The sequence below is a fragment of the Callithrix jacchus genome, chromosome 1, assembly GCF_049354715.1.
Source record: "Callithrix jacchus isolate 240 chromosome 1, calJac240_pri, whole genome shotgun sequence".
Taxonomy (NCBI): Eukaryota; Metazoa; Chordata; class Mammalia; order Primates; family Cebidae; genus Callithrix; species Callithrix jacchus.
Window position 1 is genome coordinate 18,474,503 of NC_133502.1, and position 17,347 is coordinate 18,491,849.

General features: G+C 43.3%; 2 protein-coding genes across 16 annotated transcripts in view; one reads left to right on the forward strand and one right to left on the reverse strand.

Moving 5' to 3' along the window:
* Positions 1-912: 912 nt before the first annotated feature.
* POGLUT2 (protein O-glucosyltransferase 2) lies at positions 913-14,591 on the reverse strand. 5 transcript variants are annotated; one of them, XM_078328926.1, is made up of 11 exons: positions 14,065-14,591; positions 12,891-13,125; positions 12,365-12,570; positions 10,183-10,388; positions 9,909-9,986; positions 7,781-7,953; positions 7,424-7,661; positions 5,523-5,732; positions 4,382-4,471; positions 2,815-2,922; positions 913-1,148 (listed from the first exon to the last, which is right to left on the reverse strand). In XM_078328926.1, the coding sequence occupies exons 3-11, from the start codon at positions 12,444-12,446 to the stop codon at positions 1,131-1,133; spliced, it is 1,203 nt and encodes a 400-aa protein (XP_078185052.1). In that variant the 5' UTR covers positions 12,447-12,570; positions 12,891-13,125; positions 14,065-14,591; the 3' UTR covers positions 913-1,130. The 5 variants fall into 5 exon arrangements, with proteins under 5 accessions (XP_078185052.1, XP_002742569.3, XP_078184957.1 ...); XM_002742523.6 differs by lacking the exon at positions 12,891-13,125; XM_078328831.1 differs by lacking the exon at positions 12,891-13,125 and having other exon boundaries at positions 913-2,739.
* A 102-nt stretch (positions 14,592-14,693) lies between these two features.
* Positions 14,694-17,347, forward strand: part of BIVM (basic, immunoglobulin-like variable motif containing) — a 35,233-nt gene continuing 32,579 nt past the window's right edge. For 5 of the 11 annotated variants that reach the window (XM_035293653.3, XM_078329081.1, XM_008998633.4 and 2 more), the window contains exon 1: positions 15,934-16,301. The gene's annotated coding sequence lies outside the window, so the exon portion shown is untranslated. Of the gene's footprint in view, positions 15,107-15,933; positions 16,302-17,347 lie in introns of those variants that run through there. The other 6 variants (XM_054247986.2, XM_008998586.4, XM_035293711.3 and 3 more) reach the window with 2 other exon arrangements.

Here is a 17,347-nt window from a genome sequence, read left to right on the forward strand (position 1 = left end):
TAAAGAAATACCTGAGGCTGGGTAATTTATAAAGAAAAGAGATTTATTTTGGTTCATGGTTCTGCAGGCTGTATAGAAAATGTGGTGCCAGCATCTGCTTCTGGTGAGGGCCTCAGGAAGCTTTCAATCATCACGCAATGCAAAGGGTAGCCAACGTATCATGTGGCAAGAGAGGGAGCAAGACAGAGAGACGGGGAGGTGTCACACCTTTTAAAACCACCAGACCATGTGAACTCACACTAAGAACTTACTTGTTACTGAAAGGACGGTGCCAGGTCATTCATGAGGGATCCACCCCTATGATATGAACACCTCCCACCAGGTCCCACCTCCACCACTTGGAATAACATTTCAACATGAAATTTGGAAGGGACAGACATCAAAAACATATCACTCATTCAATATTTATTCAGTCTTTTTAGTTGCTGGCACTCTATTAGACCTTAGGACTACCCAGAAGAAAGGCTTGGTCTCTGAAGTCATGGCACTTAAAAGCTAGTAAGGGTAAAATATGTACTGAAGGATGTCTAAGCTGAATGAAGAAGAGAGGGTTAAGACATTCCAGACAAGGGAAAGGCATGGGCCAGAAAGGTAAGGACACAGGCATTGAGAGAACAGGAATGGGACTTGTTTTTCCAAAGGACAGGGTTGACATTAGAAAGTGCTGAGAGATTTGACTAAAGATGCAGATGAAGGTCATATAATGACAAGTCTCTTACGATGTATTAGCTAGAAGTAAGTTTGGCTGAATACTCACAATAATATGGACTTAAAAGGAGAAAGGGTTTATTGCTATGTCATTTAAAACCAGTCTGCGCAGGTAGTCTGGGCTACTGTGAGTCAAGGATTCAGATTCCCTATTTTTACTGCTCCCTGTTCCAAACACAGCTAATAATTAGCACAACATAGGACTTTAAAATAAAGGTGGTTTTATTATAAAATTCTAAAAATGTACTTTAAAGTACAGTCATGAGAATACTGCATCATAAGCAGAAATGTATCTTCATACTGCAGACAATCACACAGCAGATTTTATATTGTCCATGGAATTAATACTTAAAAAAAATTCTTCTTTTTGGTTAAGAAGAGTCTTCAGAGCACCATTATTTTAATAGAAGTTATTTTGCACATCAGAGTTCATCTTTGGTCTGCAATTAAGAAGCAAAATATTTAGAGCTATCAAGAAGTCTTACATGAGTGAAGATTTACATTAATTTGTTAATTATTTTCCAACAAAAATGAGAGGAAGCCAAACTGTTGGTAGAGACTCTCAGGGCTTGAGACTATTTCCAGAGGTCCAGCATCAGCTTAGGGTAGAATCAGATTGTGTTTCATAGCCTACTGATAAGGAACCGAAACATCCATGGGCTGTACTACTGTAAAGGCCTCGTGTTATGAACAGTAGCAGTGAGGGGTTAGGAAGAAATCACGAGGCTACCATTCTGGCCCCTATCTTCTGCTAATCAGTGGAAGATACTGACTGTTACCTCCTCTCAATCACTTAGGTGAAGACAAATAATTGAGCAGGAGTGGAGCAAGGAAGCTGCCCAGTGTCACTTGGAGCCAAAGTGAGAAGTGTTCTGATACCAACTCATGGACTGGTGAGGGGGTACCTTTCGATTTGGCAATTCTTGTTTTGTCATTGGTTTTAATGGATTTTTACGGCCTTGGAGTACTGATAGAGTTAACAGTGGTGATGAACCACCTCTGGGGGCCAGTTGGTTATTCGTAAATCAGTTCCCCAAAAAACAAAGACAAAAATAAAGCAACCAAAATTCTGATTTGTAGCATGTGCTGTCACGGTGTAAATACACCTATCAGGCTGATTCCAAGCAAACATTTAATCAGTATGCAAAATTCCTGAAAATGTATCAATGGGTGAGCTCATATAAGCTGTTCTGGTTCTGTCACATCAGTGGGGCCTTGATTACTTTTACAATCTCTTAAGAGGTAGACATAAGAATGGCCAAGTCTGCCTTCTTCTCTTTGGTTGTAATACCACAATTTTGAATTTGTCCATTCAGAAACCTAATTATGTTGTTTAAAATAACATCAAGCCAGCATATGTCACACACATATACACTCTAGTTTATGCAATTTACATTCCTTCAAGCAAACAAAATTCATAATCAAAGCAAGAGACCCCTGCTACACTATATCTTTATATACAAGCACACACAATCACAATCTGATGTTGAGAAGGTTTTTGCTTTGCTATAAACCAGCTAGATGATTCCGAGCATAATTCTTTTTTGGGCTCGGTTTTATTAACCATAAAATGAAGGCATTTACTGGATGACCTCTAAGGTCCTTTTTACCTTAAAAGTCCAGAGGTGAATCTGACTTTAATTTTTATCAATGAGATCCTTATGTAGTGGTATCAACCAATTTCCAATGAGGAATTGGAAAACATCAATAATCACAGTTACATCTTTTTCCTTCTCTAAACTGGGATGATGAACTTTGCCAAACTTATCTCATGAGGAAATGAGGGCATCAGATAATACGCGTGAAAATATTTTCCCAACTGTAAGCATCCATTCAAACAGGGTGTGAGCTGGATTCTGACATTATAAAAGGCTTCCCTCCACTTTGCCACGGAACTACCAAGTCTTCTCAATTAACTGCATTGTAGCGTCCTTTCTTGAGCACTGCTATCTTCTATACCTGTCTCTCCGGTGGACTGAATTGCTTGGAGGCCTCGAGAGGAAGTCAAATATTTGCAGCCTGATTGAGTGACTATAGGAATGAATGCAAGTTTGGATCAATGTTAGTTCTTACTCTGCCACTGGCCATCAGCTCATTTATGGTTACCTTTTTCCTGTGGCAAGTGCAAGGGAAGAGGTCATCCTCTGTCTGTGGTTCTACCCTTTTCATGCCCTCTCGGATTTGGGGTTCAGTCACTTGTAAACTGGCATATTCCTGTTTAAGCAACAATATAAAAGCATTCTTTATATAACACTTTAAGTATATCCGCCCAATGAGACAGGCTAGAATTTATGAAGACTATGATTTATTTAATTTATGTGTGTCAAACTGTGATCTGCATAGTCCATCATATATACCCGTCCTAAACACCAACAGTAGAGCATCTGAGAGGAGGCTGTCCTTTGAATACTGGCTGCCTATTTCTAACAGACATCTCATTATTCTCTCCTAAATTTCCATGACTTTTTTTAAACCATCTTCTGCCTTACAGTAAAAATAATTTTGTACACAATCTTCCCTAGACTGAGAATGTGGAGACAGAGACTATTCTGCCTTCCTTATCATGGTTTGCACAAGCCGCCATCATCATCTTCAATTATCATGTGCTTACTCTGAGTAAGGCACTGTGCTAAGTACCTATGCTAAATACAAGCTCAATGAATGAAAACTGCCCCATGGATCCTTAGCAATTCACATGATAAATCCCCCCAGTTCATTCATTCTACATGGCTTATCCTCTGCATCCCTCCATCAAGGGAAGTTTACAAAATGGGGAGGAGCCAGTGCAGACCAGAAATATACCAATTTTGATGTATAGCGGAGTCTCAGTTATGGGGCTCAGTAGCAGTAACTGTGAGATAAAAATCTTACTCTAGATCTAGTACAATTATTGGCCAAGAACTTGTTTACTACCGCATTAAAAAAATTTTTTTTTTAGACAGTCTCCCTCTTGTCATCCAGGCTGGAGTGCGGTGGTGCGATCTTGGCTCACTACAACCTCCACCTCCTGGGTTCAAGTGATTCTCCTGCTTCAGCCTCCTGAGTAGCTGGGATTATAGGCAGGCACCACCACACCTGGCTAATTTTAGTATTTTTAGAGGAGATGGGGTTTCACCATGTTGTCCAAGCTGGTCTTGGTCCTAACCTCAAATGATCTGCCTGCCTTGGCCTCCAAAAGTGCTGGGATTACAGGCACCTGGTCATTACCACATTTTTAAAAGAGTCCTTCAAATCATCAGATATGCTTGACTACAATCTCTAAATGCTTGGGTCCATAGAAATAATTTCCAAGGGAAGTCATGGCTCATATGGAGGCCCAAACCCACCTGGCACTTTTAGACAAAGAAATGGTAAGGCAGCAGCAATGTAACACAAAGAGAAAATGCAAATCCACGAACCGTAACTTCGCAATATTGGAGGCCAATTTCTTAGTCAAACATCACATAGTTCTCATATTAATGCTTCTCACTTAATATTATAACATTTTCCATTAGTTAATCTTTGGTTTTCAACTTTTTAAAAATGATTACTTAATATTTGTCTCTGATTTTCACCCATAGAAGTATATATATATCTCCTTATAGTAACATATGTTTAGAAATTGCTAAGTAAAATATTATTTGTTCTTAATATGTCTAATTATAAGTTATATGATGATTTAGAAAATACTGACCTGGAAAAGTTTGAAATAATAACAGAATATGTCATCGCCCATGAGATTATTTCTTGCAAATTCTTGCCCTGCTTTTGCTATCTTTTTGGCCTACAGAAAGAACAACAACAAAATTCTTTAATAGAATCCATTTTTTCCATGCAGGCATCTGCAGACTGCTCTTCGGAGTGCATACACATTGGGACAGTATCTTTGTGGGTAGTCTCGTGATAAAACAATGTTTAACACAGTATGTTTGTTTAAATCAGAGGGAAGTTTCTAAGACTTGAAAGTTCGAGAAATCATATTGGACCTTCTAGAATTAAGCCTCTCTTAGAGAGACAAGGCTACACCAAGCAAAGTAACAATGATTTTGTAAACTTAAGATTGAAGGTTAGCACTCTGCCTTCACAAATTTCAGCAATTAGCTTAAAGTTAATTGCATTCCATGCCTCTTTACTTATTTATACATTTATGTCTGCATCTACTTCTGAATCAATCCTTCATTTGAACCTGTAGCCAGTTAGTGGCTCCTGCCAGACTGGCCATCTTATAATTTTTGCATTGCTGGTGGAGGCAATACTTGTGGCTCAGAGCAACCCTACTGACAGAGAAAGTGTAGTCAATGCCACAGTTTAGCTTTTCGTTGTTGTTTTGAGAAGGAGTTTCACTCTTGTTGCCCAGTCCGGAGTGCAATAGTGCGGTCTTGGCTCACTATAACCTCCGTTTCCCAGGTTCAAGCAATTCTCCTGCCTCACTCTCCTGAGAAGCTGGGATTATAGGCGCCTGTCACCAAGCCCCAGCTAATATTTGTATTTTCAGTAGAGATGGGGTTTCACCATGTTGTCCAGGCTGGTCTCAAACTGACCTCAGGTGATCTGCCCTCCTCGGCCTCCCAAAGTGCTGGGATTACAGGTGTAGCCACCATGCCTGGCCTAGCTTTTTGTTTGACATGCAGAGTGGACAGTTAATGTAAGATGCAGTGTCTGCTGTGTTCAGCCCAGGGGAACTGCTGTGCCATCCATGGGCAGGCAGCTTGTCATTTACAGGCCAAAGTCTAGGATGTGGGCATCCTGGATGCTCTACAGGGATAATACATTTCAAAGGGACCCAGGATATTCGGAAACGAGTGGAAATAAGCCTTCGAGGGGACTGACCTTACCTCTTCATCGTGATCTTTTGCCCATTTAAGTTTTTCTAGCAGATCGCTCAGGTTGCTCTTAACTGGAATGTAGTGTTTCCAGGGCTGCAGCTCATTGTAAAAATGTTCATAGTAGATGGAGTCCTGCTTCAGCACAACACTGTCACCAACTAGTAAATACGGCAGGCGATAAGCCGCTACAGTACCATCGATATTTATTTGATACTTATGCTGCAAAACAATAGTAAAGTCTAAGAACCTCCATTAAATTTCCTTTTCTCCACTCGATTCCCCTTCTCATCCCACACATAAACCCTTGCAATCCTGGGACACTTTGGCCAGCTTCTGCGCTCTGCCTTTGCCATTTAGTAAGTATTATACCACAGGTGATCTACAGCTAAATGCTCATTTTGATTTGCTACTAAATTTTACAAAGGAGGATACAAATCTAGTGTCGAAGCAGTTAATAAGATCACACTGTTGTCCTAAGGCTGCAATATAAGGAAGAATGCATTTATTTGTGATATTTTGTAATTCTCTTACTACTTTATTGATTGCAAATGTGCCCCTAATGATGGCATATTCTAAGCCATGTTAACTGTTTTATTTATTTATTTATTTGTTTGTTTGTTTCGAGAGAGTCTCGCTCTGTTGCTCAGGCTGGAGTGCAGTGTTGCAATCTCAGTTCACTGCAGCTTCCGCCTCCTGGGTTCAAGTGATTCTTGTCCCTCAGCCTCCCAAGTAGCTGGGATTATAGGCATGCACCACACGCCTGGCTAATTTTTGTATTTTTAGTAGAGACAGCGTTTCACCATGTTGGCCAGGCTGGTCTCGAACTCCTGACCTCAGGTGACCCACCCACCTCAGCTTCCCAAAGTGCTGGGATTACAGGTGTGAGCTGGGGTTACAGGCATGAGCCACTGTGCCTGGCTAACCATATTTTTTAAACACCAGATGGCCACATGTGTCTTAAAGAAATTAGTAAGCTTTGTAGCAAGAACCCTATGAATAGAAATATTCATAGAACTTTGGTAATCTATCATCTTTAGTTGCAGAAAATTCAACAGGTACAAATAAAGCTAAGGCATGAAGCAGCGCCCTACACCGAGGAAGGATGGCTAGTATCCTTTCACTTTGGTTATAATCATTTCTTTCAAAAATTGTTGAGATATGCATATAGAAAAATACTGACAATTCAACTTATAACATTTTTTAGGTCAACGTGCCTCCACACAACCCATTAAAAGAAAACCTGGTCATCCACAGGGCAGACAAAACTCACTAATCACTTGCCTTTCCACATATAGAGGACAGATGATGACATTTTTCCCACCTCCTCTTTGTACCATGTGGGACTTCAGAAACAACTCTACGGTCTAAAGAGCAGGGTGCTGCCTACTGCATTAAAAAGGGAGTTGTTAGAAAAAGGATTACTCCCTAGGAAACATGAGCAATCCACATTCTAGACACATAAAGGAAACCCTAATTCCCAGGCAGAACACTGGATGGGTTTCAAGGCATTCCCAACCAGGCCTAAAAAGAAACAAGTAGTTTATATCTTACTTATTCTGATGTGATAACATGGCTCTGGGGAAAAGTATTTGTGAAATGACCTACATGTGTGTATTAATAAAAATGAATTTGGAGGTGACATATACTTATCTCAAGGGTTAGCTGGAAAAAAAAATTATAGCTCTATCTAGCCTCCAAACTCCCTTGATACACATTTAATGCGAAGACCGGGCAGTGAGGGCAGAGCCTGGTTGCCAAACTAGTCCCCAGCACCGCCATGCCACAATATTCACTGTTTTATGCCAATTTCTCCCACCTCTTGTAACTTGCAGGCCTCAATTTCCCTTCCCAAAGCACTATGTACAAATATATTACAAAACAAAAAAGATTAGCCACTGATTAAGTCATACCTTGAAGAAATCAAAAAATGAAATGTGCTTCACAATGGGACCATATAGGCTTTCATTGTGTTTAAAGAAGAAAAAGTTGGTGAAAGCAGCATCTATGAGTTCTGGGTGTTTTCTACTGAGTTTAACCAGCTCGAGTCTCTCTTTGCGGCTGTCTCGCCCTCTCCAGAGAGCTGTGGAGTTTTTGCTTTCCCAGGGCGGACCCGTGTTAGCTTGCACAGACAGCATATCCAGACTTACCCTAGAAGACAAAGTGCAACAGATTTTCCTCCCAAATCATCCTATCACAAAGGTTGTTGGAAAAGAACTCACCAAAGAAAGAAAACCAAGGCTCTGGGCCAACCCTGACTCATCTCTCACCGGCCCATGGTTTCTAGAACAGAGTCAGTCAAGTCGTAGGTGGGCATCACAATATCCTTGGAATCTGTGGAGCCACACCAAGAAAAGATTGGATGGATGTTTGAATTGGATTTCTTCTTCTCCAAAGGCCAGTCTCCCAAATTAACAAAGAACTCCACATCTGGCATCTTCACCTAGAAAAAACAAAACGAAGAGCTTATTTGCATTTCCTGCATTAGATAATACATTGTATTTATCAATTTAAATTTGAAGTTGCATTAATGAAAGGTCAATGTAACATTTTTCAGGTAACAGTAATTACCTTGGTTTGAATAGTGGATACATTTTCAGAATATGGTCACATATATAAACATTCTATGCTCCCTACAAAAGATATGAAATGGCAAAAGTAATCTCTGTTCTAATACTGCCAAGAGACTTTAAGATGATCAAAGAAAGAAAGAGAATTATTGGAAAATAATTTTAAAATTAGCACTTGGGACTCTAACCCTAGTTTCTTGTGAGCCAGATGCTTCCATTTTACAAAAACATACAAAAGGAAGGGGGTGGGACCAGGATTTGAACTCAGGAACCCTAACACCAAGGCCGACACAGTAAGTTTTAAGCTATGCTTCCTTCCTCTACTGGCAACTGGCATGAATATGTAAAGAGGACCTGTTTTATCTACTCACAGAAAATGTTTAGAGTATTTATGAAACAAGAGATATATATTTTTAAGGATACATATTTTTATGATATATATTTTTATGTTTAGAGTATCTATGAAACAAGAGATACATATCTTTAAGGCCAGAACAGCACTGATCAGTCTGAGATGCATTTTGAGAAACTGAAGTCCTAAAGAACATTCTCGTTTTCCCATGGATCGACACAGAGGAGCAAGAGAAGTGGGTCAGTACTCTCGTGTCTTAGTCTAAAGACTAAGTTATATGATGCTGAATAACTACCTACATCCAGAATTAACAGACCGTAAGTGCTTTGCAATCTCGAAAAGGCACTATGATTTTCCATGAGTAGTTTAATCAAGATATGCATACAAATTATTCAATAAATGTTATACCAGACTATAAATAAATATACATTTGGTAAAAATGCTGGTACGGTCTTTCACATCTGCCATTTTAACATCACTTTCAAAGTATTCCACCAGAGCCGGACAAAAGCCCATTATCCCAAGGAATGGGTTCAGTAGAAGGCAAATCCTCTTTGGACTCAAAGTTAGTTTAGTACTAAAATAATGTTATGATAAGGCATTTTTCTTTCCTCTATCAAATATTGTGTCCCTGCAAAAGACAGGCTGAAGTCTTAAATCCTAGTGTTTCAGAATGACCTTATTTAGAAATAGGGTAGTTGCCCATGTCATTAGTTAGCATGAGGTTATACTGGAGTAGGCTGGGCCATTAATCTACTATGCTGTGTCCTTATAAGAAGAAGAAACCCAGAGACATGAGGGGAGAAGCCCACGTGATAACAGAGGCAGAGATGGGTGATGCAGCTGCAAACCAGGGAACACCAAAGATGGAGAGCCACCAGCAGCAGCTAAGAAGAGGCAGGAAAGGAAAGGATCATCTCAGAGGGAGCTGGGTCTCCTGACACTTTCCTTTTTTTTGAGACAGGGTTTCACTGTCACCCAGGTAGGAGTACAGTGGTGCAATCGATCTTGCCTCATGCAGCCTCGACCTCCTAGGTTCAAGTGATCTTCCTGCGTCAGCTCCCCAAGTAGCTGAAACTACAGCAGGCTAATTTTTGTATTTTTTGTAGAGATGGGGTTTCACCATGTTACCCAGCCTGGTCTTGAACTCCTGGGCTCAAGTGATCTACCTGCCTTGGCCTTCCAAAGTGTTAGGATTACAGGTGTGAGCCATGCCACCTGGCTGACACTTTGATTTTGGACATTTGGCCTCCATACCTGTGAGAGAATACATTTCTGCTATTTTAAGCCTTCCAGTTTGTAGCACTTTGTTACAGCAGCCCTAGGAAACTAACACAGGTACCTGACATAACATAAAGCTTCAGAATAACATTATCATAAGGCTCCAGAAGAGAACACCCCGATAGTGTTATAATTTGTACATGTAAAATCTGGGATTAAATGATCTATTACAGCTAAGAGAACATATATACTTACCTTTCTAGTCAAAGAAAGTAGTATGGCATCCATGAAAATTCTAAAACCTACATGTTCACCGTGAGTCTTGATATAAACCTAAAAGAGAATTTACCATGTATTATGTTAGTCTGAAAACACTGGCAGATTTCACTGAGGAAAAGCTTGTCACAAGGCTCATCAGAATGATGTTTGTAGAAGGAGTTAGCTAATTATAGCCAAAACAAGCAAAAAAAAAAAAAAGAAACTCAAAAAACACTAAAACAATCAAGGAAACCTGAACTGTATGTTGTACCTTGTTATCCTTTACGGTGTAGTGACAGAGGCTCTGCCTCTGTCCAAATCTTTTTGGGATTTCTACTGCAATCTTTTCTGGATCCACTATGGGGAAATGTGCCAAATCTCTCTGAATCTGAGCAATGGTTTCTGGGCAGTTCATCTCCCGTAGCCAGGCTGCACTATCTTGCAAAGGACAGTCACAATTCTCATGGTAAACCGGCCCTATTTACAAAAGAACAGCAAAGTACAACAGAGATAATTTCACTCAGCATTTGAAACTTGTAACAAATATCCATCATGTGGCTTCATGAGTTTTGCCTGGTTACATAATAGCATTTTCATTGAAAACACATTTTAAAAGAAACACAGGCCAGCCAGGTTAGCTCACACTTGTAATCCCAGCACTTTGGGAAGCTGAGGTAGGAGGATAGCCTGAGCCCAGGAGTTTGGGACCAGCTTGGGCAACACAGAGAGACCCTGTCTCTACAAAAAATAAAAAATTAGATGGGAGTAGTGGCAGGCAGCTGTGGTTCCAGCTACTTGGGAGGCTGAAGATCACTTGAGCCCAGGAGGTTGAAGCTGTAGTGAGCCACATTTGCACCACTCCACCCTAGGCAAGACAGTGAGACAGTCTCAAAAAAAAAAATAGTAACACATTTTTACTACACTGGGGGCATTGGAAGTAAGTCAGCCTTCTGTTCTGACAGTTCTTCACAGTAAAGTCTTGTGATATTTTCATAATAAGGTCGACTTTGCATGAGTTCAAAAGAAAGCAGATAGCCATGCCGAGGTGGCTCAAGTCTCTAATACCAGCACCTTGGGAAGCCCAGGTGGGTGGATCACTTGAGGTCAGGAGTTTGAGACCAGCATGGCCAACATGTTGAAACCTCATCTTTACTAAAAATACAAAAATTAGCCAGGTGTGGTAGCATGAGCCTGTGATCCCAGCTACCCAGGAGGCTGAGGCAGGAGAATTGCTGGAACCCGGGAGGCAGAGGCTACAGTGAGCTGAGGTTGTGCCACTGCACTCCAGCCTGGGCGATAGAGCAAGATTCCATCTCAAAAAAAAAAAAAGTATAGCCAGGTGTGGTGGTACACGCCTGAAGTCTCAGCTACTTGGGAGGCTGAGGCATGAGAATAGCTTGAATCTAGGAGGTGAAGGTTGCAGTGAGCCGAGACTGTGCCACTACACTTTGGCTTAGGTGACAGAGAAAGAATCTGCTTCAAAAAAAAAAAATAAATAAATAAAAAATGAAAGCCAATAGATACTTGGTTTATGTCTATAGTATATATTACAGTTCATTATTCTTTATGTTCTATAGACCGAAGAATAACCAAATTCTGGTAAAAGGTTATCAGAGGAGTATATTTATTTTAATGAAAGACAAAAATGATATGATTTAACATTTTGATGGTCAATTATACAAACAGGTTCTTAAAGCATCTAAGGTACTTTTCTCAATAAGTAAATCATTAGTAACAGTGAAAATAAACAAGGAATTGCTATTCTTTTTCTTCTTCTTTTTTTTTTTTTAAAGAATTAGTAAGAAGCAAAAGTAGGTGAGTAATCCCAACACTTTGGGAGGCCGAGGGTAGATCGTTTGAGCTCAGGGGTTCGAGACCAGCCTGAGCCACAAAGCAAAACCCTGTCTCTACAAAAAATACAAAAATTAGTGGGGCATGGTGGTGAGCACCTGTAGTCCCAGCCACTCAGGTGGGAGTGGCTGAGGTGGGAGGATAGCTTGAACCCAGGAGGTTGATCTTGCATCACTGCACTCTAGCCTGGGCAACAGAGTGAGACCTTGTCTCAAGAACAATAATAGCAACAAAAAGAAGCAAAAGTAATTCTTCAATTCCATATATTTCCAATTAAGAAAGTATCATATATGAACATGCACACAGCTTGATTAATATATAGCTTCACAGAGTAAATTCTCTATTAATATGTTCCTTGCTCTTTAGTAAATTTGAATTTCCCTTCAAATCTTGAATGTCTTTTTACCAGGACTCATAACTTGGCTTTCAAGTAGAAAGTCTTTATTTTTTTTCTTTCAGTTATATATATATGTGTATATATATAAGTTATTTTTGTTGATGAAATAACACTTATTATTTTTTTCAAATACTGCTGGGATTTGAATGGTGAGAGGATAGCTTGAGCCTGGGAGGTCAAGGTTATAAAATTAGTTCCAAATTACCTTTTAACATATATGGGGATTTGGCGACATGTTGACCTTGGAATTTAACTTCCACCTTCAGATTTTTGTAGCTTGCATACATTCTGTATCTGACTATGAAAGATCCATCCTTTCGGTCTAAAACCTGGACTCCAACTCTAGTGAATTGCTCCTCTGGGGCTGAGACTTTCACCTGAAAGACTTTTTCACCTGGAGAAGATGTGAATCTGTGATGAAAAGAGCAATGGGGAAGATATACAGATTATTTTAAGGAACAAACAAACAAAGGTTATACTCTTCAGTCTGGAAACTTGATTATTCTCTTCCACATTCTTCCTCTAATATATGATTGCTTCTTTTCTCTTATGCTTTTAGTACCAGAATGAATATGTTGGATCAGAGATTAAAAAAAAAATGAGGATGACAATGGCCAAGATAACATGAAACAGTTTCATTAAACAATCACAATGGAATATATTAAGACTACTAATCTATGTAAGCATAGAACATACTCATGCATTTCGTATAGAAAAATATTCTTACCAACCTATTTATTTCATGCCATCACATCTGGATATTTGCGATCAAATGGTGCTCCGAAAGATAATGATCTTATTTTGAAAAATCTCTGCCAACGATTCTTTACAATATCTGCATTATAAATCACGCTCAGGGCTGGCACTGTGGCCCATGCCTACTATCCCAGCACTTTGGGAGGCCAAGGTGGGAAGATTGCTTGAGGCCAGGAGTTCGAGATCAGCCTAGGCAACAAGATCCTGTCTCTACAAAAAAATAATAATAATAAATAAATAACTAGGTGAGGTGGCACATGCCTGTAGTCCCAGCTACTCAGGAGGCTGAGGTGGGAGGATAGCTTGAGCCTGGGAGGTCAAGGGTACAGTGAGCTGTGATTGCACCACTGCACTCTAGACTGGCCTAGGAAGTGAAATCTTATCTTGAATAAAAAGATAAAAAATCATGCACAACCATGGGCCAGAGCAAAGTAGTAGGTAGTGTATCATCTTTTCCCAAATGACAAAATTTACAACCATGCTGCCTTTTCTTTGATTTGACAACCCTTAATTACAATTTTTTTCTGTACAAAATACACACGGTCAGCATCTACCAATAATAAAGACAATCATTTCAGAAGCATATGAAACATGAAACCAAGTTTTAAGGATGATGTTAAGTATTAAATTCATCGGAATGAAATATATGTTCCAATCACATAGGAGATGCATTCTTTGATAATTTCCTTCAGAACTCTAAAGTTTCAAATAGTACTTCACTTGTCTTTTTCACTTTCAAAACATGCTTACCTGCAGATGTCTCCTTGAAAATTGAGGGCCGCACCAGGGAAAGATGAAGCCCATCAAGTCTCTAACAACTAGGCTTACATTCCTTATAACAGCTTATATAAACGGAAAGTAGTTAGAAATAGTTATTTCTAGAAAAGTGGAGGGACTTTGTCTTGTCCTGATAATGTGGGAATCTCAATAGAAATTGCTAGGAGATTATCTTATATTTTATATACAATACATTATACTGCATATATTATAATTCGGAACTATTTCTACATCTACAGAGAAAAACTGGTACCCAAATATCCTGGAATTTAAACTGCTGTAGAGAAACGAGTTATTGGAGAGAAAAAACTTGAAGGGAGAAACAGATTTAACTGCCATCCAAAATAGGTAAGGAGCCATTTCTCGACTTACTTATTCCCTGATGTATCCACCGCCTGAATATAGAAATAGCGGGCGGGAAGGACGACGTGTGCTTTTAGCCCGGGTCCCCATATTTCGCTCTTCTCCGGGCTCAGCTGCCTTTCTCTGCCTGTCTCGGCGAGTGTTGGAACTGTCCCCAGAAAGAAGCAATAAAGCAGCAAAATGCTAAACATTTACAAGACGGACTCTGGAAATGATCCAGGGATAAATGAAGTGTCAGAGGCTCACAAAAGCAGCCGAGGCTTCTTCGGCAGGGGCAAGCCGGAGGATCGCGGTAGCTAACTGCAAAGGGTGCCGCCTGGCGTGCAGGGCCGGCGCGCGGGTCTCCGCCGCCCCAGGACAATTACAGCCGGTGCCGCGGCTCGCGCAGGTGAGGGTCGCCAGGCGTTCTCCTGACCCGGCCAAGAACCGCGCTGCTCCTCTTTCTCGGTCGGGACAATGATGAACTTGATTTGCTTCTGCCAACGGAGCATCATTTGGGAGCGAATCCGTCTCAGGTTACAGCCAAGGTGTAGGGCGAGGGGATTGGCCGGTGCGTCGCGCCAGGCTCAGTAAGGGCTTCTCCTAGTGGATGGCGGGATGGACACGCGTCCCGGCGCCCCGGGCTCCCTGGGATATGTAGTTCGCGACAGGACAAGCGGAAATCCTGCCAGGTTTTTACCACCTCTCTCCCATTTATTTACTTTTCGGTCACCACTTTCGGGGAACAGATAAACACGACAGATGCCCAACAGAGGGGCGCTCGGGTCTGGAAGCACGGCTCAGTTTTTTGCGTTGGTCACCCTGTCCTCCGCACGTGCAGAGGGCAGGCATAAAGCACCTTGAAAGGAAGGTGCTGTCAATGATATCCGACGACCCGTCGCCGGGCACCGCAGTCCACAGCGCTGTCCCCGCGCGCTCCGATGGGACGCGGGACGACGGTCCCAGGGTAACCGGAGGCGTCTCGCGGGCCGCGTGCTGGACGCTGCGATCCGGGTCCGGAGCCGGGTTCCGCCGGGGCGGCAGCGACCCGACTTAGCCGGACCGGCCAGAGGTACCCCGGGGCGGGGGCAGGGGCCGAGGTGGCGGCCAGCTGCGCGCCTTGAGTGTCTGACCCTCCACTGGGCACCTGAGCGCCGCGGACCCGGCCTGCTGCCACTCTACGCGCAGCCAGCTGGGCATTCAAACATTTTATTTAATTAGATACCAGCCTGGGTTGCCAGGGATCATCGTCTCTCCGGAGCCCCGTGGCGTCCGGATGGAGGCCACTGCATGGGTAACCGCTCTCCCGGGAAGGAGTAGGGGGAAGAACTGGGTTGCGGAGGGAAGAGAAGCGCCGGGGAGAAAAAGGCCTAGCCCTCTGGTGAACAAAGCTCGATTAGGAGGTGTCATGTGAATACCGGTGACCCCTGTGAGGCCGTCGGTCTCCACGCCACGCTGGGCAGGGTCCGGCAACCAGCGCGCGGCGGCTGTCGCCTTCCCCTGCACGCCTGCACCCGGGTCCCGGCCGCCGCCAGGTGTCACGAGCGCGCCGCCCCGGTCAGTTCAGTCGGACCTGCAGCCGCCCCCTCTGCCAGGCTCCCTCTTGCCAGCTGCCCCCAAAACCCAGAAGGACCGGTGGCTCCGAGCCAAGGCTGGCCTGGTCGGGCGCCAGGGCCGGGGGTTTCTTTCCTATTTTCTTTTGTGCAATTATCATGATTAATGATATCGACTCGTTTACTCAAACACTCGGATCGGAGCCCCAGCTCTTAGCCCGGAGGCTGCCCGCGGGCACCCATTAACAGCGAGAGTGGCCCCCAGCCCCGGGGCAGGCATAGTCGAGGCGGTCACACGGGGCCTCGGCGCGCTCCCCCTAGCGGAGAGCCTCGTCTTCCGGCCGGCAAGGGAAGGAGGAGGCGGGAGAGTGGCGAGGAGGCCTCGGCTGCCCTCGGGCGCTGCTGGCTGGGGACTTCGGGTCCCCGGGACACCCGCGGGGGCACGGGCCGTGGTGGCTACGGGCAGGGGGCGCAGTCGCGCTCCTTCCTCTCCGCCTGCGCCGCCTTCGAGCGCACTAGCTCTGCGCGGCGTGGCCCGGCCTGCGCGACTGTCACCTCCCTCCCGGCTGCCTCAGAGCCCCGCTGAGCTTGGCAGAGGACGGAGGTGGGAACGCTCCCGACCTCCCCGGGAGCGCGGGCTGGAGGCTGGCGCCGGGCGCGGAGGACTCCCGGTATCCTTTGGCAGGCGGGCGCCTTGGCTCTGGGGACCCGCAGGTCTGAAGGGGAGGAAGGGGCCTGGAGGGCGCGGGAGGACACTAGGTTGGAAGGGTGGCGTTAGCTCGGCCGGGGACTACGCGCGTCTGGTCTCACCTTCCGCTATACATTCGACCCTTACGAGGTCACCCGAGTGCCCCTGCGTCTCAGTTGCCTTCTATACAGAATATATATCAGGGTATTTTGTCATATCAAAAGGCTTTACTGGAGAGATTTTTAGAGATGTTTGGTTCTCTCATAAACTTGATACATGAAAATATACCCTGAAAAGACTATAACCTAGGCGATGAATATTGGCTTTACAAATGGACGTTTATTTTACAGAACATTCAGTGACTTTGAACAGTCGTGACTGGCGGTGACATGCTTTTAAAGCATGCTATTTTATAAAATTTTGCTTTACACAGGAGCAAACCATATTTCTATTGCTTATGACGTGATTTTATGAGTAAGCTATTAGTTGAGCTTCAGGTCCTGCAGTCATTCTTAGTAGTAAATCTTTTTATTTTTTAGTGGAGTTTTGCTCTTACCGGCCAGGCTGGAGTACAATGGTGCAATCTCAGCTCACTGCAACCTCTACCTTTCGAGCGATTCTCCAGCCTTGCCTCCTGAGTAGCTGGGCATACAGGCAGGCGCCACCAGGCCTGGGCTAACTTTGTTTTTTTTTTTTTTTGGTAGAGACAGGGTCTCACTATGTTGTCCAGGCTGATCTCAAATTCTTTACCTGAGGTAATCCACCTGCCTGGGCCTCCCAAAGTGCTGGGTTTACAGGCATCAGCCACCGGGCCGGCTTAGTCTTAATATAGCAGCACCTCACTTGCCTGGAAGAGGGAATTTAAATCAATCAGAATGAGGGCCTATTGTAATGCCTGGCATGCTGCCAGCACTTAAAAACTATCTGATGAATGAGACGTCTACAAATGCTAGGCCCTGGGGATACAATAATCTAATCATGTAAAGACAGAAGCACAGATGGAAGTGTAAAATCACCACCTGGTAAGACCTGTGCGAGGAAGGTACTGGCGTCCGTACCGGGTGACCTGGCC